This window comes from Typopeltis vanoorti, chromosome 15 (assembly GCF_054136105.1).
Source record: "Typopeltis vanoorti isolate ZY-2024b chromosome 15, IOZ_Tvanoo_1.0, whole genome shotgun sequence".
In the NCBI taxonomy this organism is placed as follows: Eukaryota; Metazoa; Arthropoda; class Arachnida; order Uropygi; family Thelyphonidae; genus Typopeltis; species Typopeltis vanoorti.
In genome coordinates, this window is record NC_143563.1 from 71,040,397 (window position 1) to 71,063,500 (window position 23,104).

The 23,104-nt window shown below is 33.4% G+C and overlaps 1 protein-coding gene across 2 annotated transcripts in view; it reads right to left on the reverse strand.

The window, feature by feature from the left end:
- LOC150098870 (tetratricopeptide repeat protein 21B-like) overlaps window positions 1–23,104 on the reverse strand; it is a 388,504-nt gene that overhangs the window by 281,990 nt on the left and 83,410 nt on the right. For both annotated transcript variants that reach the window (XM_090404953.1, XM_090404951.1), the window contains exons 13-14: window positions 17,411–17,503; window positions 5,570–5,699 (exon numbers count right to left, since the gene is read on the reverse strand). In XM_090404953.1, coding sequence (XP_090261079.1) covers window positions 5,570–5,699; window positions 17,411–17,503 — 223 coding nt within the window. The remainder of the gene's footprint in view (window positions 1–5,569; window positions 5,700–17,410; window positions 17,504–23,104) is intronic.

Consider the following 23,104-nt stretch of genomic DNA (forward strand, 5'->3'; position numbering starts at 1 on the left):
ATGTAAAACATGGCAACTGTAAGACATAACTGATCTACATTGGCCAGAATTCTTTCTGGCACAGTGAAATTAGGTTGCAGAATCCACTCCCAAGTGCGATTAGGGAATACTACTTGCTCTGTATGTTGGATGCACTTCACAAATTAGCCATTCAATTTGTGTGAATGTACCACTCTAAGATTGATGATATTGTGATGAACAATATGAAAATATGTCTGTTGTCAACTAGTTTATGAGAGCAAGGATAAAAATAAACATCAAGAGGAGAAAGATTGAAACTAGTGAACAAGTCCACAATGTAAAGTGAATGTATCATCATCATCATCATCACTAAATTCTGCCATGTACCCTCAAGGGCTGTACAGGATATGATAGTACTACATGAAAAAAAAATACCTCATTACTAACTTCTTATCTACAATTTTCCTCCAAATTAGTCTGTTACTTGTCAAGACTCCAACATTATCAGATCTTATATTTCTATTGTCTAAGGCATTTTGTACCGTATCAATCCACCTATATCTTGGTCTTCCTCTGGGTTGTTTTGCTGCCAACCTGGCAGAGAACACTTGTTTTGCTAATCTTTCTTCACCAATTCTGTTTAAGTGACCATACCACCTGAGATTAGCTGTGCTAACGCATTCCTGGATGCTGACAATCTCAAGTTCTTTCCTAATATCCTCGTTTTTAATATGATATTGCCATTGATGCCATATGTTCACGCCTATAATCTTTCTCAAGACTCTCATATCTGCGGTCTCTAGTTTTTGGTCAAGTGCTTTACTTCTGACCCAGCTCTCAGATCCATAAGTTAAAACTGGTTTGAACATGCTAATTTAGTGTTCTGACTAATTTCTCTCTTATTCCATATGAATTTATTCAATTGACTTCTCACCATACCAGCTTTGCTGATTCTGTTGTCTATTTCTATATTGAATTTAGAATTCCATCTTCACTGAAAATCGTGTCTAAGTAGCTGAAATATTTTACTTGTTCCACAGGTTCTCCATTCAAAACACAGTTGACATTTTCAACAATTCTACCTATTTTCATTGTCTTTTTAATGCTGACCTTCATACCATATCTATTACAACAATTATTCAATTTAATCAGAGAATCTTGCAAACTTGTAGCGGATTTATTTAGAAGTATACCATCGTCTGCATAAAGCAAAGATCTGATGTTAACATCTCTAATTTTGATATCACGTTTAATACCACTTTTCTTCTTAATGTGCTCCATATAAATAATGAATAAGCGAAGGGATAATGTACATCCTTGTCTCACACCAGATTTAACATTAAACCATTTTCCTGTACTTCATTCAATTCTAACTGCTGACTTACAACTCAAATAAAGACTAAGTATTGCTTGATATAATGCCCCATTGATATCATATAACTGTAGCGTATTGAATAGCTTCTCTCTTGGCACCTTGTCATATGCCTTTTCCAAATCGACAAAACTTAAATACAGATCTTTGTTATATTACCATGCTTTCTCGACTATTTGTCGTAAAGTAAAGATCTGATCCTGACAGCCTCTATTTGGCCTGAATTCAGCTTGTTCTTCACCAAGCTTTTCTTCCACAATTCTTCTCAACCGTTTCTCAAGTATACTTACATAGATCTTGCCAGGAACACTCAGTACGGAAATACCTCTATAATTCTCACATTCAGTTTTATTTCCCTTTTTATATATGGGTACTATGAGAGCTCTACTCCAATCATTGGGAACTCGTCCCTCTGTCCAGGCTTTCTGAACTATGCAGTGCAGCCACCGTAAGACTCTTATACCACCATACTTCAGCATTTCTGGTCGAATATCATCTACTCCTGCTGCATTTCCACATTTTAATCCTTTGATGGCTTTTTCTACTTCAAGTATGTATTCCTGGTCAGTGTTTTTTACCACTGTGCTGTCATCACTGCTTATTTCATTTAGCAGTTTTTCAAAGTAATTACTCCATACTTCAAGAATATCTTTTTCTCCCATTTTCATGTCACCTTTCTCATCTCTAAATCCATTTACAGCACTTGTTCCTCCATTCTTAAGCTTCTTCAACAACCTCCAGAATATTTTGCCACCTTCTTGATATTTATTTTCTATATTCTTGGCAAAGTCCTCGCATGACTTTCGTTTAGCTAGTTTTAGACAGTGTTTAGATTTCTTACATTTGTCTCTGTATTCTCTAAGAGCACAAGCTGACTAATTTGCCAGGATTTTTTGATATGCTTTCTTTCTTTCACTGCTTCTTTAACTTCCTGTGTCCACCAGGGAATTCTGATTTTTTATCCTTGCAGACAACTTCACCACATGCCTCTCTAGCTGAATCAATCAGGGCTCTCATCAAGCCTTGCCGCTCAATCTCCAAGGTTTGATTCCTGTTCTCAAACTCTTTCATTTTTTTCTTCAATAATCTTTGTGTATGTTAGTCTACAGTTCACATCTGAGAGCTACTTCTTAACTTTTATTCGCTTTAAAACTTTCTTACATGTTATTCTTTTCAATATGAAATTCAATTTTATCCTGCTCAAGACTAAATAGTGATCACTTCCAATTTCAAATCCTCTGTACACTCTGGTGTCCTGCACCAGGGAGAAAAGATCACTATCAACAATAACATAGTCAATGAGACTTTTCTTATTCCTTGCCTCTTCTCTCCATGTGAATTTGTGCACATTTTTATGTTGGAACATGGTGTTAGTAATAACTAGTCCATGTCCTGAGCAGAAATTCAACAGTTATTTACCATTATTATTAGCTTTGCTCTTTTCTCCAAATTTTCACAAAATATTTCTGTATGTCTCACAATCATTTCCTACTCTGCTATTTAGATCCCCAACAAGGACCAACTTTTCCTTTTTCATTGTGTCAGTTGCTTTTTCTAAAGCCTCCAAAAATTCCTCCACTTCTACCTTAGTAGAAACTTCTGTGGGACCATAGGCACAAATAAGGCTCATTGTCCAGTTCCCCATTCTCATATTTGCCCACATTACTCTACTTGAGACTGGCTGCCATTCAAGAAGATTAGCCTCGTATTTTGTGTTGAATACTATGGCTATTCCTTTTTCTTGATTGTCATTGCCTGAATATAACATTTTGTATTTATTGCTCAGAAAGATCTCACCAGTTTTTGTCTTTTTTGTTTCAGTCACCCCTATTATGTCAATCTGGTACTTATCTAATTCCTCAGCTAGGTTCATTTCTTTGCCATTCAGGCTTCTTATGTTGATAGTACCGATCTTTAACTCTGGTGATGTTGAGTTGGGGTTTATTTTCAGATTTGTTCCAGTAGCTGACTTTTCGCTGTTCACCCTGGTTCCCTGGGAAAACAACGGGGGCCTTGTTTAACCGGGCGATGCCCCAGCCAGCATAAAATTTTGTCATGTTGTACCATCATTTTTTTTATTTTGGTTTAACCAATAAGAATACAATTTGGTCGGCTAAATCCCAAATTGCCAGCCCATCCTCGTTTGTTCAGTATCCAAGTAGATACCCAACAGGGTGCACCACGAGAAGGTGAGGATTGGACATTAGGTCAGAAGCCCTGGTCGGTTCTCCGTATTCCTTTAAAGGCTATGTGGAGGTCTCCTCTCAGTTATACAGCTTTGACCCTTAAGCACCCCTTGACCCTTAAGCACCCCAGTGAATGTATAGAATCCATAAAGTCAAATTTGAAGAAATAATAGAAGGAAAAATAAATACACATAAATGAATAAATCAGCCTTATCTGACAGAATGGAAAAAATAGGTTCAACAATATCATCAGAAGTTAATAAAAATTTAAGACAATTATTACCAGCAAACAAAATCTAGAGGAAAACTTACTTCATGGGCAACTGGAGTAAATCTACAAAAGAGAAGAATTAAGGAAAAGAAGTAGCACATAGGAGAAGCATGGGCAATACAGAATTTGTAGAAATGCAAAAGTTAGTTGGGGAAAAAAATCTAAAATGACATAGAAATATAATAAGAACAATTCAAAACATAACAAAATAATCATTGAAAATGATCAAATAAGTGGAATGAAAAAAAATGGATATTCCAAAACTGAGAAATAAGCAAGGAATAGTACAACCGAGAAAATATAAGAAATATTCAGTGATTATTATGGGGACCTATACAAAGGCAGAGAAGCAGATACATATGGATCCTTTACTAAATTTAAATGATTATAGAATCACCAATCATAACAGAAGAATTAAAGAAAGTCCTGAAATTAGCAAAGTAATAAAAATCCTGGAAACAGATGGATGGTATATTGACAAATCACATAAATTCACATAAGGTTTGCAGTTTTTTCATACTAGATATGCTCAATGATATTTTACCCACAAAAAATCCACATTAATTGCATAAATCAATGATTATCTTGTTTTATATAAAAAAAGGGCATGATATCAACAATTATAGGCTATCAGTTTGTTATCACAACTGTACAAATTTTTATATCCATTATTTTAAATAGAATCACAAGACTTTCAGGATGATGCACAGCCACATGAACAAGCAAACTTCAGAGCAAATTTCTTTACAATAGATCATATCCACACTATTACCAAAGAAATGGGGGGGGGGGGAATGAATATCAATTTCTGTATATTTAATGCTATAGATTTTGAGAAAGCCTTTGATTTTTCATATTCAGAAATAATAAATAGTTTACAACAACAGGCCATTCTAATACAGATGATTAAAAACTATATATCTGACCTCAACAGCTAGAATAAAGTTAGAACATCAAGGAAAGGAATTCAGAAAGGAGTGATTTAAAGAAATGTGATATCACCCAAATTGTTTTCTGCTACATTAGAAGACTTCAGGAATACATCATAAGAAACTATGGAATTAATATCAATGCAAGAAATTCCAATCGTTTACATGTTGCAGGTGGCATTGTTCTGTTAGCAAAAATTAAAGTTCAGAAAATGCTAAATGACCTTGACAGAGAAAGCAGGAAAAAAATTTTCAAAAAAGCTACTTAATAAATGCATTTTTCCACGTTTTTCTATGAAAGTGAGACTAACTGATGACTAAAAAACAGGAGTACAGGTTGCATGTGGCTCAGAGTCTTGGAGACTGGAGTGGAGGATATTGTGAAGTACTATAAAGCATATAAATGGAGATAGGCTGGCCATATTAGCAGGTTAACAGATGAAGGATGGACAAAATTAAGCACTGAATGGATATTAAGAGATGGAAAAATTACTAAAGAACAAGATGGAGCTACAAAATGTTAACATGAGATGGTGGACCTTAGCTAAGGACAGAAATAATTGGAAATTTATGGGGGAAGACCTAGATCCATCAGTGGATGAAAAGCGGCCAAACAATGCAGAATAGAAAAATACACAAGAATTCTTGTGTATTTTTCTAGCATGCATATTTCAGTATATAAATATATAAACACATCCTAAAGTATTCTTGAACATGGATGTGATGCATTCATTTAACTAAAATTAACTAGCTCATTAACAAAAAAACAAGGTAACTACATCTGAACACATAATTCTTTATAAGATTTATAGCAATACATGGGGAGTAAAAACAAAATGCTATTTTATACCTGCTAAATATTTTAACTTTGCCATTAAAAATGATGCCTCCATAAAACCTGGACATGCTCTAGTTATTGGCTGTAAAATTGCTTGGCTGCGTTTTAGAGCAGGAGGTAATGGCTGTCCTGAACCCACTGGCTATAAAGGATATAACCAAAGAAGAAATTTTACTACAAATTACAAGGTAACATAGCAATTATAAAAGTAAAATTTGATATCGGTATTATTGGAAATAATTTTACATTCTCACATAACTGTTAATAATGCCATGTTAATAAACTAAAAAAAATTCACTGCATCATCATTTTCCAACATAAATCCTCAAATGGTGTACAGGATACTACAATACACTGTTATATAATTCAGTTTATATTATTACTAACCTCCCATCAACAACTATTTTCCAAACTAATTTGTTATTTGTCAGGTTTCCAACATTGACAAATCTTATATTTCAGTCTTCTAAGGCATTCTTGACTGCATCAATCCACATATATCTTGATCTCTTTCGACATCAGTTTTCTTCCATCATCTGTTCTGCTACCTTTTCCTCTTTCATTACATTTAACTGATCATTCCAGCTTAAATTATTAGCTCTGCTCACATATTCTTGAAAGCTAGCAATATTACATTCCTTTCTAATATCTTCATTTTGAATATGCTCTCTCATAGTTTGCCCTATGATATTTTCCCTCAAGCTCTCATATTATTTGTGATCTTGAGACTCAGATCAACTGTTTTAATTCTAACTCAGTTTTCAGATCAATAAGTTCAAATAGGCTTAAACATCTAATATATTGATAGTTTAATGTTTTGGCTAATTTCTCTTTTCTTCCACATAAATTTATTCAACTGGCATCCTATCAAATCAGTTTTTGCCTATTCTGTTATCTATTTTCATATTTAATTTGTCATATTCACTACATATTGTGCATAAATAGCTGACATGTTTGTTCTATAGATTCTCCACTGGGAGTTTAATGCTTCCATGTTCCTGCCCATTTTCAGTTTCTGCTGGGGAATGAGCAGATGGCATCGGTGTGAAGAAATATTATAACAAATATCATCATAACTGTACTTGACATCATTAATTTTCAAGAATGTGTAAACAGAGCTAATCAAAGGTGGTATGGTCATTACAATAGAATGGGATATGAAAGAATGAAACTGCTTTCAAAGAATGAAAAAGAATGAAAGTGCTTTAGGAGGTTGAAATATAATAGCTGATTAAATCACATTTGACAAATAATATACCAATTTAGAAAAAAAAAAGTGTTGATCATGAAATAGTGATATATGTATATAATTTCTTCATCTTGATCATGAAATCGTGATATATATATAATTTCTTCATCTTCTCCTTAAATGTTTAGGCTCAATGGACAACTATGGCCAAGTAATTTGGCTTCACAGAAAATTAATGCTATGATATATGGTGGTTAAACTCTTCTGTATGCATAGTCTGCTATGTCTATCAATTCTATATATTTTCAGGACAGTTTATCTGTTTTGTAGGCCAACACCCAAGTTTCCAAGAGTTTCTTTCTATTATATGGGTCTTCAACTTAAGGGGACATTGTTGAAACCAAACTGGGTGAAAACTTGACATTGTCTGCATCCAGGAATGCGTTAGCAGAGCTAATCTCAGGTAGTATGGTCACCTAAACAGAATGGGCGAGGAAAGATTAGCAAAACAAGTGTTCTCTGCCAGGTTGGCAGGAAAACGACCCAGAGGAAGACCAAGATATAGGTGGATTGATACGGTACAAAGTGCCTTAGACGATAGAAATATAAGATCTGATAATGTTGGAGTCTTGACAAGTAATAGACTGATTTGGAGGAAAATTGTAGATAGGAAGTAATGATATAATTTTTTCATGTAGTACTATCATATCCTGTACACCCCTTGTGGGTACATGGCAGGAATTTGATGATGATGATGATGTTGAAACCAACTGAGCTATGGAAGTTTAAAGTAAAGTTTAAAAGAAATGAAAATTAGCAACATTCCTAAATTTATTTTATTAATCTCATAAAAGTCTACATGCTCTGTTCACTTTTAATAATACAGTTCATTTGTAGTTGAAAATGAGCAATGTGAAAAACAAACTTCACATATGCTCTTCATGTTTGGAGGAAATTGTCTGGATTTCATCAACCATAATCATAGCTAGCTGTGTAATACCTTGTCACAATCATCATCATCAACATCAAATTCCTGACATGTACCCTACCCTGCCCTCAAGGGATGTACAAAAGACTATTATATTAGATTATATTAGAATTCCAATATTGTCAGATCTTATGTTTCAATCCTCTAAGGCACTCCTTAATGACAGCAATCTACCTGGATCTTGATCTTCTTCTGAATCTTTTCCTTCTCATCCTATTCATCAAACTAAAATGGCCATACTAAGTTAGATTATCTCTGCTTGCACATTTCTAAATACCAACAAAATCAAGTTCCTTCCTATTATCTTCATTTTTAATATAGTTCTGCCACTGATACCATCTGTTCACTCCTAATTTTTTTCAAAACTCTCATCTAGAGTCTTTGATAAACTGCCTTATTTCTAACCCAGCTCTCAGATCAATAAGTTAAAATTGGTCATTAGTCAAAATACTAAAGTATCTATATACAAGAGAGTGTATACAGATACTTTAGTATTTTGACTAATGTCTCCCTTTTTCCATCTAAATTTATTCAGCTGACTCCCCACATATCAATTTTGCTAATTCAGATGTCAATTTCCATATGTAATTTCCAACTGAATAAATGTTATGCCTAAAGAGCTGAAATGTTTTATTTGTTCTATAGATTCTCCATTCAGGATGCAACTGATTTTTTCAACATTCCTGTCTATTTTCATAATCTGTCTTTTATGAAAAAGACAGACTATGAAAATAGACAGGATTTTCATAAAAAAATTCCTGCACACTTGTATGGAATTTATTTGAGTAAAAATTATCTGCATAAAAAAAAAAATATTATTTTTCTTCGTTTAAAGTAAAGCACTGATATCAGGTTTAATGCACTTTCCTTCATAATGTGACTCATATAGATGATGAATAACAGTAAGACATTGAACTGCACCCTTGTCTTAATCAGTTTTACATCAAACCCTTCAATTCTAACTGCTGATTTGCAGACTACATATTGCTCAATATAATGTCCCATTTGTGCTGTGTAATCAGAACTTAAAAATTTTTGTGCTGATGCACAAGTTGTGCAATATCTCACTAGTCAGGTGTCAACCTGGGTGGAGAATCACGTTTACTTTAATATTATTATTAGGTAACATCTTCACTGCCAGAGTGCACTCTATACTCCTGAACAGCATCAGTTACCCTTAATCAGCCATCCCCACTACACCATCCACTGCCTTACTAATAACGTGTGTGTGTAAGTCTGTGTTTCTGGATCTGGTAAATTTATAAGTTTTGTTAATGCTATGACTAACTGTTACCCTGCATAACTACCAGTGTTGAAGCAAAAAAATATGAATGATTATATATGAGTGTGTTTATCAGTCTCTGAGACATGAAGAAAAAACTCATACATTTTGTCAGTGATGCATGATAAACAATAAACAGGTAACCAAGAAAACACATGAAATATGGTTTCTCAATTATCAGTTTCTCATCAAGTGGTAGCAAGTGAAAAGAACAATTTAAACCCATTTCGACTGCACTTTTAGAATGAATATAAAGAAATTTAGGAATTATTTAGGAAATTTATTCTATTTAGGCAAATTAATTCTATTTAAATATGTAATGTTTATTTCTCGACTTTCCAAGTCTCTATATACACTATTAATGGTTACAATTTTGCATATTCCATCAGCAGTTGCAAATTAAGCCAATTATTGCTGTCCACTGTAAATGAATAAATTTTAGGTTTACTGCATAAGGATTTGGCTAGCTACTTTGCAGTATACATCTGAGTGTGAATATTATGTCCTCTAACTGGTTATATTCCATTAGAACCAAATCAGTGATAATTGAAAAAAAAAATAATAATAATAATAATTATAATAATAAGTGTTTTTAATGACTGGCATGCCCCAATAGTCATGATAAGCAAGGTTTAAAAAAAAGAAGAAAATTATAATAATAAGTGTTTTTAATGACTGGCATGCCCCAATAGTCATGATAAGCAAGGTTTAAAAAAAAGAAGAAAACTAACATAAAAACACCATAGAATCAGCATTATATAAATAAATCAAATGATTAAATTGAAACCTCTCTTCCCATTTCTTTACTTGGCAACTAAATATTCTTGCTGTTCATGAATGAGCTGATGAAAGCATTTTTCAAGCCTGTGTATAATTGTAGTGTTCTAAACAATTTTTATTTTGGCATCTTGTAATATGCCTTTCTCAGATCTACAAAACTTAAAAAAAAAAAGCAAGCCTGGCTGGCTGAGTGGTTAGCATATCCACTCTCCAGCCAATAGGCTGCAGGTTCGAATCCCGCCATGGGTATGGATGTTTGTGATTGTCTGTGGAAATACCAGTGGCAGTGGTCGGCGGTAGATGACACTGGTGTAGTTGCGGTCAGTTGTGGATGAGTGGTGGAGAGAGAGCTGTAGAGCAGGTGCCCTCCCTCAATGAGTCGTTGGACTCCCTGGAGGTGTCGTGTAATAATAATAATAATAATAATAATAATAAATCTTTGTCATATTCCCATGCTTTCTCAACTGTTCTTAAATAAATCTTTCCTGGAACACTCAGGAAAATTCCTCTCGCATTCAATTTTATTTCCCTTTTTATAGATAGGGAGATACTATGATAGCTCTACTCCAATCATCCAGAATTTGACCCTCTGTCAGGCCTTTTGAATTTTGCAGTGCAGCATTGTAAAACTTTTTGACCTCCATACTTGAGAATTTTTGGTCAAATATCATCTACTCAAGCTGCCTTTTCACATTTCAGATTTTTGATAACTTTTTGTTCATCAAATATTGATATGTACTGATAATTGCATTTGGCCTGAATGCAAAAGTTGTACTTAAGTCCCTACTATGTAAGTTTCCTGCAGCAATTCTACCATGAAAGATAGTCATACAAATATTAGTGTCACTATGGCTCCATAAAAATCTCCCATAAAAAATAAGAAAAATATGAAAAACACAACAAAAAAAACTGTAAAAAATAATAAAAGTAAATCAAACCCCTCCCCAAAAAACACCAAATTTCCTTTAAAAAAAGACTTCCATATCTTTCATTAACATTCAAGGCATGAATACAAACATTAATGATATATAGACATCAGACTTATAAACATCATCATCATCAAATTCCTGACATGTACCCTCAAGGAATGTATAGGCCGCAAGGGATGTATAGACATCAAAACTTGATATGCTCCTAGCTGAACCCCCAACTGGCATCCTCTATGACTAAAACCCACCTCAACTATATATCAAATGATGCATTCTGCAAGAAGGGTTTTCACAAATTTTTCCTGGTCCAGATGGTATATTCCTCCAGCTGTGCTAAAAACTTGTGCTCCAGAATTAACACCCCAACCTGTATTCCCCATATAAGCTGTTATATTCACCTGGCATCTATCCAATAACATGAAATCAAGTCTTTACAAAGTCTGTACCTAAAAAGGGGGAGATAAAAGTCACCTACTAAACTACTGTCTCATTACTGCTCAGTCAAGTAGTCATTACTGCTTATGGATCCGTCACTGTTCAGTAGGTATGCATGACAGTTGGCAGAAAAGGTAAAGTCTGACATGTGGAAAGATCTAATAAGTGACTTCCAAATATCACATAAAATCATTCGTGATTTCTATTGAGTGTGCCTTGTGAGTGGATAACCATTGTAGAAATCTTTGATGTTGCAGGCACTGAAGTTGTCTTCTATGTAAGGCATGAAACTCTTGTCCTATTCAATATTGTGATGAGTGTGGGAGAAGTGGAAAGTTAGGCCTGAGTTGTCTTCTCTGTTGTTATTAACACCTCCAATAAGCTCTTTTTGTCTAATTTCCAAACTTCTAGATGTTTGCCCTAGGTAAGAAAGGCCACAATAACATGGAATATTATTCTTTCAACCCTTGTTGAAAGGGTTGTGGTCCTTAGGTGAACATAACAGAGCTCATATAGTCACAATGGGCTTGAAAGCCACTCTTATGTAATGAGATTTCAGGCAATTTTGAGAGAAAGTCTACCAATATAAGGGATGAAAACCAAGCTCTGTTGCGAATGCCAGAAATTTGTTGTGGAACAGGAATAGAGAATAGTATTCTTTGCACCCTTTTCTTAGAATTTCCATTACTTACCTGTAGTTGGATAAGAGAGTGTAATTCTTCTTTTAGTGCTTCTTCATCTCCTGTAACAGAGGCCTTCTGCTTGTTTTCGAAATTAAAACATCTAGGAAAGATCATTTTCCTTCATTTTCAAGTTCTAAAGTGAATTTAAATTTATAATGGAAGGTATTAATAGATGAAAGAAAGTCATGTAACTCAGCCACCCTGTGTTTCCAGATTATAAATATGTCGTCAACATACCTCCACCAAAGTGATGGTTTTGGATTTGTAGATAGCAGGAAATCTTTTTCAGTTTTTTCATGAATACGTCAACACATGGAGGAGAAAGAGGACTTCCCATTGCAAGGCCAGATAGTTATTTGTAGATTTTCCCATTTCAGAAATAATTTGAGTTGACAATTTGTCTAAAGAGTCCAAAGATACAATATCTAAACTAGCTAGAATGTCCATCGATAAGATAGAAATTTCTCCTAGTTTTTCCACAAAGTGTTGCGAGTTTTTGATGAAGGAATCCATATGTCTGATGTGGTCCTTTAGAAGATTAGCCAGATATTTTGATAATAAATAAGTAGACAAGCTATTGCCATCTATGATAGGCTGAAGAGGAATATTAGTCTTGTCTACCTTGGGTGGTCCATATAATCATGGAGCTAAGGAGTACATAGATTTTAACTTTTTTTTTTTTTTTGAGATCTATAGGCCAAGTGGTCATGTTGTGTAAACAGTTGTTAGTTTCTTCATAGTTTGTCCAAGTAGGGTCATAATCTAAATAGATGTATAGGTATCTGAGAGTAAAAATGAAATCTTGGACATATAATTAGTTGTGTTCATGATAACAATTCAATTGCCTTTATCAGCCTTAAGTATTATAATCTTTCTTCTTTTTTAAATTTCAAAGAGCTCTTGTTTCTTAAGAATTGATGTGCTTTTTAGGAGGATGAGAAGAAGAGAAAAGGATTACAATCTTCAAATCGATGTCATTTGTAACAGATTGAGGTAGAAAGTAAAGGGCCTTTTCTACATTGCAAATAATATCTATTTTAGGAATGTGCTCTAGCATGACAGCAAAGTTGAATCCTTTCTTTAAAATCTTCTGCTGATGTCAAGTTATAATTAGAAATGATAAACAGTACTTTTTCATCAAGTGGGATTACACTTGGGATGAAACTTTTCTCGCACATAGCGTTAAATTTTTTGATTTGTCTGTTTTTTGAGGCTAGAAAAATGTTATTGTAAGTAGAGCTCATATTATCTAAACGAGACCATAGTTCCCACATGTGCAGTTTTAGTTATGTAATGGTTCATGTTTACCCCCTTAATAAAAACAAGAACACACAAACTCTTTGCTCCACAACAAATTTCTGATATTCTCTACAGGGCCTCGGTTTCCATCCCTTATACTGGTGGACCTTCTCTCAAAAGTACCAATCTCATGACAGAGTGGCTTTCAAGCCCACTGTGACTATACAAGCTCTATTATATTCAACTAAGGACCAAAAGCCTTTCACCAAACCTGGAGTTTACAATATTCCATATTCTTATGGCCTGGCTTACACTGGGCAAACATCTAGAAGGTTGGATATTAGACAAAAAAAAGAGCTTACTGGAGATGTTAATAACAATAGAGAAGACAGTTTAGGTCTAGTTTTCCACCTCTCCTACACTCACCACAATACTGAATAAGACAAAAGTTCCATGCCTTACATACAAGACAAATTCAGTGTCTGAAACATCAAAGAGTCTATGATAGTTATCCACTCACAAGACACACTCAACAGAAATCAGGGAATGATTTTATGTGATATTTGGAAGTCATTTATTATTGACTTCTTGCTATACAACTTCCTGGTATGTTCACTACATTTATCAACTTTAGATCTTTCCAGATGTCAGACTTTACCTTTTCTGCCAACTATCATGCAACCTACTAAACAACGACTGATCCGTGCCAGCTCCATGCTCCCTGTGTTTCTGTTTTTTATTTTTATTTTATTTTTGTGTAACGGTTCCTACATGTTCGATTTCGGTTATGCAATGGTTGATGTTTAGTGCTTATTGCATTTTTTTGTTCTTCCTAACCCAGAAGAAGCCACTAGTATATGTGGCAAAACTAGTTAGTTTAACCATCTATGTTATTATGACCTATTAAACCCGGTGTCAGTTATCTTTTGTTACACTGATATTAGTCTAGAATTCCACTAAAATCCATGGAAGTTAGAATAATACATAAAGCAAAATCCTGTTATAGGTTAAAGAAATATTTGTTATAAATGTATTTAAAGTATTAACTAGTTATCGTATAAATGCTGTGGATGACAATTTAAAAATATTATAACAAACATATACACACAGTATGCTGGTACATTAAAGACATGCACTATTTGGATAACACCCATGAATATCATCATCACTATGACAAGATTGAAAAGGCATTAGTGTTTATCCAATTAAATATGACAAGTATGCCATTAGACTGACCAGACACCTGACCTGAATATAACTATGGATGACAGTAAAAAATGTAACAAATAACAGAAATGTTGCAAATCAATGATTGGATATGCTGCTTATACACATAATAATTTCACACACAATAATAAATAAGCATAAAGGAAAGTGTGTAACTTTTAACTGCAAAAACAAAATGCTACAAGCACTAGAACAATCTCAAATGACCTGCTACGTGAAGAACTAAATATACTACACCATTACACTCAAACAGCTTATCCAAGTGTATATACATGTATTTACTGTAAAAAAAAAAGTTTATGAATGTTTTAATTAAAAAAAACTGTCCATCAGTATTTGTTTCATGTTTTCACTGCACTTCTGTTAATTCTTACTATAATGAACTTGTAGGAATTCAAAGGAGAAATTTTCTATAACAAATTTCCTTTAGAAGAGTAGTATTATTATAAGACTTTTTAACACTATGCTATGGCAAGAAGTTTATTTTTAATGGTGTTTACTATAGTGAAAGCTGACTGTATTTATTATTGACTTTTTGCTATATAACTTCCTGGTAGTATTCATTTGATAAATGTTCACTACATTTATCAAATGAATACTACCCATGTGTATGCAAATAAACAAGTAGTCCTCAACTTATGACAATTCGCACTTACGATGGCCAAAATTATTATTATTAAAAATTCTCTAATTTAACTTTGCCGCCAGATATACATATATGATATATGTATATCTGGCAATATACTGGTGTATACAAAAGCAATGTGATATACATACATATATCACATTGCTTTTGTATACACATTGCAGTGTCAGCCATTAGTCGACAAGCAAAGCCTATCACCAATACACAATAGCCGCTGCTATGATTCATCCACTTCTAACTTATCACAGCCTTTGGCACGTTAGTTGCTAATCAGCAGTCGAAGTGTTCGTTTTTCTCTCATTGCAATTTTTGTATCTCGTCGTAACCCTATCATGTCCAGTAAGAGAAGTAAAACTACTGATCAAAATTCCAACATAAAAAAGAAGGCAAGGAAAGTTTTAAGTTTAGATATTAGAATGAAGGTCATTAAAGCACATGACAAAGGAAAGAAAGTCAGTGAAATAGCACGAGAAGAAAAACTATCGCATTCAACTGTTTCAACAATCATAAAAGATAAATCAAGAATAATGGAGGCAGCTAAAGGGGTAGTTAATATGAAATGTACAATTTTAACAAAAAAAAGAGAAGGGCCAATTCATGAAATGGAGAAGCTTTAATGATATGGATAGATGATCAAATCAACAAGAATATTAATATTTCTCTCAGTTTGTTTTCAATTCAAACAAAAGCATGCAGCCTATTTGACAATTTAAGGAAACAACAAGAAGATAAATATGGCGAGCATACATTTAACGCTAGTAAAGTTGGTTTTATCGATTCAAAAGCCGATTTAACTTACATAACATACGAATAATGGGAGAAGCTGCTAGTTCCGATTTTGAAAGTGCAGAAATTTTCAAGAAAAATCCGAAAGAGATGATAAAAGATGAAGGCTATTTGTTAGAGTAGATTTTTAACGTAGATGAAACCGGACTTTTCTGGAAAAGAATGCCAGGACGAACTTTCATTCACAGAGAAGCTACATCGCCGCCTGGTTTTAAAGCATTTAAAGATAGGATTATGCTTCTTCTTGGAGGAAATGCTGCTGGTTTTAAATTAAAACCATTTCTTGTTAACCATTCACAAAACCCCAGAGTTTTTGAAAAACATTGACAAGAATAAATTGCCAGTTTATTACAGGAGTAATCCTAAGGCTTGGATGACAATTGTTTTATTCAAAGACTGGTTCTTAAATTGTTTTATTCCAGAAGTACATGCCTACTGTCTTGAAAAAAACATTCCTTTTAAAATTCTATTGCTGCTTGACAATGCTCCAGGACGTCCTCTTCACATTGGCAATTTGAATGAAAATATAAATGTGATGTATCTACAGCCCAATACAACAGCTGTGATTCAACCTATGGATCAAGGTTCGATTGCTACATTCAAGACATATTACCTGAAAACTACATTTTCTCAGAAACAATTCCTCGCATACAGAAACAACGCATGCGAGGAATTTGGAAGAAGTTACTACCGCAGGAGACACTAAAACAGTACAATGAGCATAGTATGTTAGAAAAAATTGGAAGAAATTATTTAAATTGCAAGAAAACTGGATTTAGAAATCAATATTACCGATATAGAAGAATTAGCAGATCACGAAGAAGGTGAACTGACTGATCAAGACTTGATTTTCCAAACCGAAAGATTTGTAGAAGAAGAAAGGAATAATGAGGAAGATGAAGAAGAGAAATTGTTAAAAAAATTTACTGTAAAAGGATTAGCTGAAGTATTTTCTAAACTAAATCAAGGACTTCAGCTATTCGAAAATATGGATCAAGACACTGATTGCTTCGCCAAAGTCAAAAAGCAAATTCGAGAAGCAGTCAGATGTTATCATGAAATATATGAAGAAAAAAAGGGAAAAAACCCAACAGACAACATTAACCAATTTTCTGATTAAAAAAGATACTCTCGATCACAAGAAATAACCATATCATCCAAATAAGTGACAGTTACTCACCGGTTTAATTATATACACTGTTAATACATTTTTTGTTTATGTTAACTAATATTTAAAGGAATTTCAAATTAAAGTAAGTGCACCATTTTTGATATGTGTTTATGTATTTTTTTCTTAAATTTTTCTTTCTTAATTTTATATTTATGTATTTGTATGTATTAATAAATAATTTATAAATGTTTATGTAAGTTTATACATTTTTCACCGTTTTAAGTGATATGGAAACCTAATTTATGAAAATATTATAACAGAAATCAAACAAATCAAGAATTAACAAAAGTCCTCGACTTACGATGGAGAGGTTGGAACGTAACCCTGTCGTAAGTCGAGGGTTATATATTATTACTATATATTACTACTAAGTGGAATAAACACATAAATCTTTATGTCTTGAATTGACTTAGCAATAAGTTGTTAAAATGAACAGTACAGTTATAAATAAAGGAACACTTTAATCATAGAGTCATATTTAAAAAAAAAAAGATATACCTGATCAGGAACATAGTGCATATACAGCTTTACAACCAGAATTAGGAAATCTGGGTTCATTAATAATAGATGGTCTATTCCGAGAGGCAAGCCCTTTAAAAAATTATATCTGTATGAATTTTTTTGGGATTATTTTATTAATTTAGAATAAAAACATTCTTGTCACATATTACAAGATCTATTTTAGAAATATCTTTTGGTTATTATAAATATTAGAGATCTTTTCTACAAATTAAGGCATGTGCAATAAGCGAACAATATTTGATAAGCAGCTTGTTGACAAGTAGGCAAAACGATAAATAATTTCATTAGTGTTTCCTAATATATATATATACCCTGTACAGAATGCTAATATTACTACAAAATTAAATTTATATTATTACTAGTTTCTAAAAAACAATTTCATTTCAAATTAATCTGTAATTTGTCAGGTCCCCAATACTGCAAATCTTTTATTTCATTTTTTAAGGCATTATTAACTTTTTTTTAATATCACCCCCCACCCTCACATACACCGACATAACAACATTCATCCATAGTTAAAAGTCCAGTTTATTCTAGTATAAAAGTAGGTTTAGCACTGTTTGGCTGAGTGATTAGTATATCTGTTCTCCAACTAAGACCGAAGATTTGAATTTTGCTATAGGCATGGATGTTTGTGATTGTCTTTTGGGAGGGGGGGGGAATGAATTTCATCATTCTGTATGAGACCACTGCCCTGCTTATTGGAGGCCTGAAGTGGCTGAAGCAAAATGGATATTTGTGATCAGTTGAGAAGATATATTCCATCGTTTGCTAATGATGCTAAATTAGAAAGAGCAATGTCAAGAAGTTACAATGTAATTTTGTTGCAAGAGGAATTAAGTAAGTTGGTATTTTGAGCTTAAGAAGGAAGATATCATTTCAAATTAAGGGGATATTGAATCCCACATTATTTCTTAGCTGAACAAGAAACTCTAAGATATAAAATCTAAGGGTTTCATGCCGAATATAAAAACTATATATAAAGGTTCGGCAAGTCCAAGCATAGGCCAACAGGTAGTACATGCCGGGGCAACTCATAACAAAGGTGGAGTAAGCTCCAATCGCTGTTCTTAGTATTTTCCCATAATGTAAAACACATCTCCTAGGAGATGTATGCTGTTATACATTATGAGAGGAGGTCACTACCAGACCGGTTTCGACCTTTATTGAGTCCTTCTCCTTTATTGAGGCATTATATGTACATAATTATTAATGACTTAAGGAATTCACAACGTACAATAGAATATAAATTAAATTAAACTTTAATATATATTTCCAATATTTCAGCAACACCACATTACCATTTTCAAAGGAACTTACAATAAAGACACGTGCACGTAGGCACTACATACAGTAAATGAGGACAAAGCAGGAAGCTATCGTTTCTCCTAAAAGTCCATCTCCTAGGAGATGTATGCTGTTATACATCATGAGAGGAGGTCACTGTCCAGACCAGTTCCGAAATATTGAAAATAGATATTAAAGTTTAATTTAATTTATATTCTATTGTATGTTGTGAATTCCTTAAGTCAATTAATAATAATAATGACCTTTATTGAGGTCTCATCAGTGAGTAGGTAGACCCTGATGTGAATACTAAGGTTGCAGTGATGTAGTTACTCTTTTACTATACGAGTTGCACCATTTTAATTTACTGAGATAAAGAGCCAAAAGGCTTCACTTCGGCGATGCAAAATTATTCAAATTAAGGGGATATTGAATCCCACATTATTTCTTAGCCGAATAAGAAAGTCTTAGATATAAAATCTAAGGTTTCATGCCCATAATGTAAACCACATCTCCTAGGAGATGTATGCTGTTATACAGTATGAGAGGAGGTCACTACCCAGAACGGTTTTGACCTTTATTGTGGTGATCTTGTGTCTTTATTGTGTCATGATTGGATCTTACTCCACCTTTGCTATGAGTTGCCTTGGCATGTGCTACCTGTTGGCTTATGCTTGGACTCGCCGAACCTTTATATATAGTTTTTATGTTCGGCACGAAATCCTTACATTTTATATCTTAGAGTTTCTTATTCGGTTAAAAAATAATGTCGGATTCAATATCCCCTTAATTTGAATAATTTTGCATCGCCGAAGTGAAGCCTTTTGGCTCTTTATCTCAGTAAACGATATTATTTAGATTTTGCTAAGTATGAAGTGTGCACTTTAGCCAGAGAAAATGGAATAAGGTTTATCATATTGAAGCGATGGATGTGGGGATCTTGGTTGAAAGGGAACTGAAGTTCAGAGGACATGTTGCAAAAGTTGTAATGGTTATACAAAAAGTTGCTGCTATAATCTGAAGAACCTTGACATAGGAATAAGGAGGTGATAGAACCACTGTATCAGGTGCTAATCTGGCCACATCTGGATTTTTTTGCAACAGATCTGGTTGCTTATCTATATTGGGGATAAAGAAGCATTACGGAGAGAGATAAGATTGTCTTAGATATAAGAATAAGGAAATCTAGTTTGCAGAGCTTGGTAGATAAGGGGAGAAGGGTGATATGATTAAAATAAGTTGGTAAAAGGAGCCTATTAGGTAAATACAAGAAAATCATGTAATGAGGCAATAGAAGAACAAGGTGGTCATCCCTGGAAATTGTACCAAGGTCATGTGAATAAAGAGCTGAAAAAGAGATTTTTCTTTTTTCATGGCAAGTGGTGATTGAATAGAATGCATTGTCAGAGTGGATGGTAAATTCTCTTATGCTGAATACTTTCAAGGCTGGGTACGAAGTCTGTGAATGTTTGGTCTCTTGTGATGAGTCTTCTCACTCCATGAAGGCCAGGAAAATAATAATAATTTCCTAATTTGCTGTGTCCTGGTTTTCAACCAGAGAACTGTTTTTCTTTTTCCTTACGTCAGATGACCTCTCTAATTACTCCAATTTAGAAAGAAAAAAAAAAAAAAAAATATATATATATACAGGTATCCCTCGATTAACGTGGTTAATTCGATGTTATTCGATGTATCCCTCGATGTTACTGCGTATATCAAAATCGTGTTAATCAAATCTAATAATCAATGGAAAAAATTACAATTCGTCCATGATCGATTACTGTATTAATAATTCGTTTTATATGGTATTCTTTTAGGAGAGATAAAAAATGAATGCAAAGTAAATGTTTAATAAATACTTGTACCTACATTATTTACTGCAATTTTTTTTATCAAAAGAAGTTATCAAGAGCCGTTAGAACAGTTTTAGCTTTTTTTCTTATCAGCATAAATTCTAGGATAACAAGCAAAATGACTCTCCAGACCTCGGCAAACAAGCAATAAAACATAAAGAAAAAACACTGAAAATATAATACATGATGGGAAAAATTAAGTGGATATTGAATCCAACAATAATGTTGGATTCAATATCCACTGATAGAATATAGAAACTACAAGAGTTTCGTGCCGAATATATAGAAACTAAAAGTTTCGGCAAATGCAAGCATAAGCAACCTCATGAGCAACTCGTGGTAAAGGTGGAGTAAACTCCAGATCACTTTCCTTAGTATTTTCCATAATGTAAAGCACATCTCCTAGAGGACATGTGTGATAAATAAGCGTTTGGCTCTCTATTTCGGTAATACATGATGGTTTATTTATTTTCAGTTACAATCTAGAAATTATTGAACGAAGAATAAAAAAAAAAAAAAAAGAAAGGAAACAACTAAATCATACTATACTGACATCGGAGTTTGTGGTATCGCTCAGATACAATTTACTGTCAAATATCACAAACCTTTATATAACATGTGTTAAAACCAAACTGACAGCAAAAAACAATGTGGAATATCACTCGAAACATATGAATGCACAGCTATTCATGACCTCCAAGCTATACACTGAATTGTGTACAAATATTTATATTAAACATTTTGCATGTATCTGTCAGATCAGCTGCAAGCTCCTCAGGGTTAAAGGCGCATTAATCAAAACTCCTGCCGCGTATATCAAGAGATTGCCGCAATTAATTTCGCCGCATTAAGCAAAGGATACCTGTATATATATATATATATATATATATATATATATATAAGAAAATTATATGTAAAATTATAGCAAATTGTTTTGCAGGCTATTGAAAAAAACTTAGAAATGGAAGAAAGAATGTCACAGAATGAATCTTAAATAATAATGATGGCATACAAAAATTAAGATAAGGATATTCTGGATTCCTGATTGGATTTTTTTTATGTGAATTCCACTTGCAATGGAATCTGGAAACCTTGCTCTAGAGACCAAACATGGAATTTCTTCAAATCACTCTAAGCATTCAATAAGAAGAGCGATAGTTTCACACTAGGCAATAAATTCGTTTACCACCTAGAAATCTTCACAAACATCCATGTCTACAGGGGATATGAATACACAGCTTGTTGGTTTGAGAGCAGGTACACTAGGCTAGCTACCAGAAAATCTGGCAGCTGGAATAGATAATCAAACAGAAATGCTCTAACATGGAGGATATAAATATTTTACAGTAGTTAAATTATAGATACATGTTCACTGCATAAATCAGAATTCTTGGTCAGATAGTGAAATTCCAGATGATTGAAATAGAATCCTCATAGTATTCCATCTATAATAACAGAATGTAGGAATTATTGCAAAGGAATTTTTCTAGTGAGTGTTGCAGGTAAGATTTATGCAAAGATAATTGAGAGCAGGCTAAGAAAAATTGTACAGAAACTACCTGAAGGGAAGTTTAGTTTGTGTTTTTTACTTTTCTTTTACTATTTCTTTTTTTTTTATTATTAAAATCCTTTAGAACAGTAGTTCCAAAGATGGGCTGAGTTACACAGAAAGGAGAAAATTACTAACAAACTTGCAGTTTCATAGTTTCTGGGAAAATGTCAATGGAAGAAATTTAGACTGCTGCTTAATTTTCCACAAATTTTGAGTAAAGCAACAGAATCATAGATATGTGTTCTAATGAATAACCTATTAACCATTTGTAGAAAAGTAAGGAGTTTGGTCTGGTTGGAATTATAGCCTAAGAAATTAAGGATAATTTCTTAGGCTATAATTCCTTTATGTGAAAATGCTAATTCACCTACATGTGAAACTTTCTTTATAAGGATGTTTCACTTGTAGGTGAATTAGCCAGTCTCATATAGACGTTTCATAGTTTTTGGTTCCACAAAACGGGACATACTGGCTATAGAACACATGTAGTTAACAAGCATAGCACATTGGCCAACCAAAAACTATGAAAACCTCTATATGAGAATGGCTGATTCACCTACATGTGAAACTTCCTTATAAAGGTTCCTTTCATTCTACACAATATTTGAACCTAAGTACTTCCAACCAAAAGGCAAATCTGCTATCATTCTCATGATTGAATAATGAAGGTAGTGGAGTGAGTCAGTACAGGTCATTAATTGACTGCTCAACTGGTTGCTCTCTCCATTAAACAGAATTTAGAATTTTCACACTGGCCAACCAAAAACTATGAAAACCTCTATATGAGAATGGCTGATTCACCTACATGTGAAACTTCCTTATAAAGGTTCCTTTCATTCTACACAATATTTGAACCTAAGTACTTCCAACCAAAAGGCAAATCTGCTATCATTCTCATGATTGAATAATGAAGGTAGTGGAGTGAGTCAGTACAGGTCATTAATTGACTGCTCAACTGGTTGCTCTCTCCATTAAACA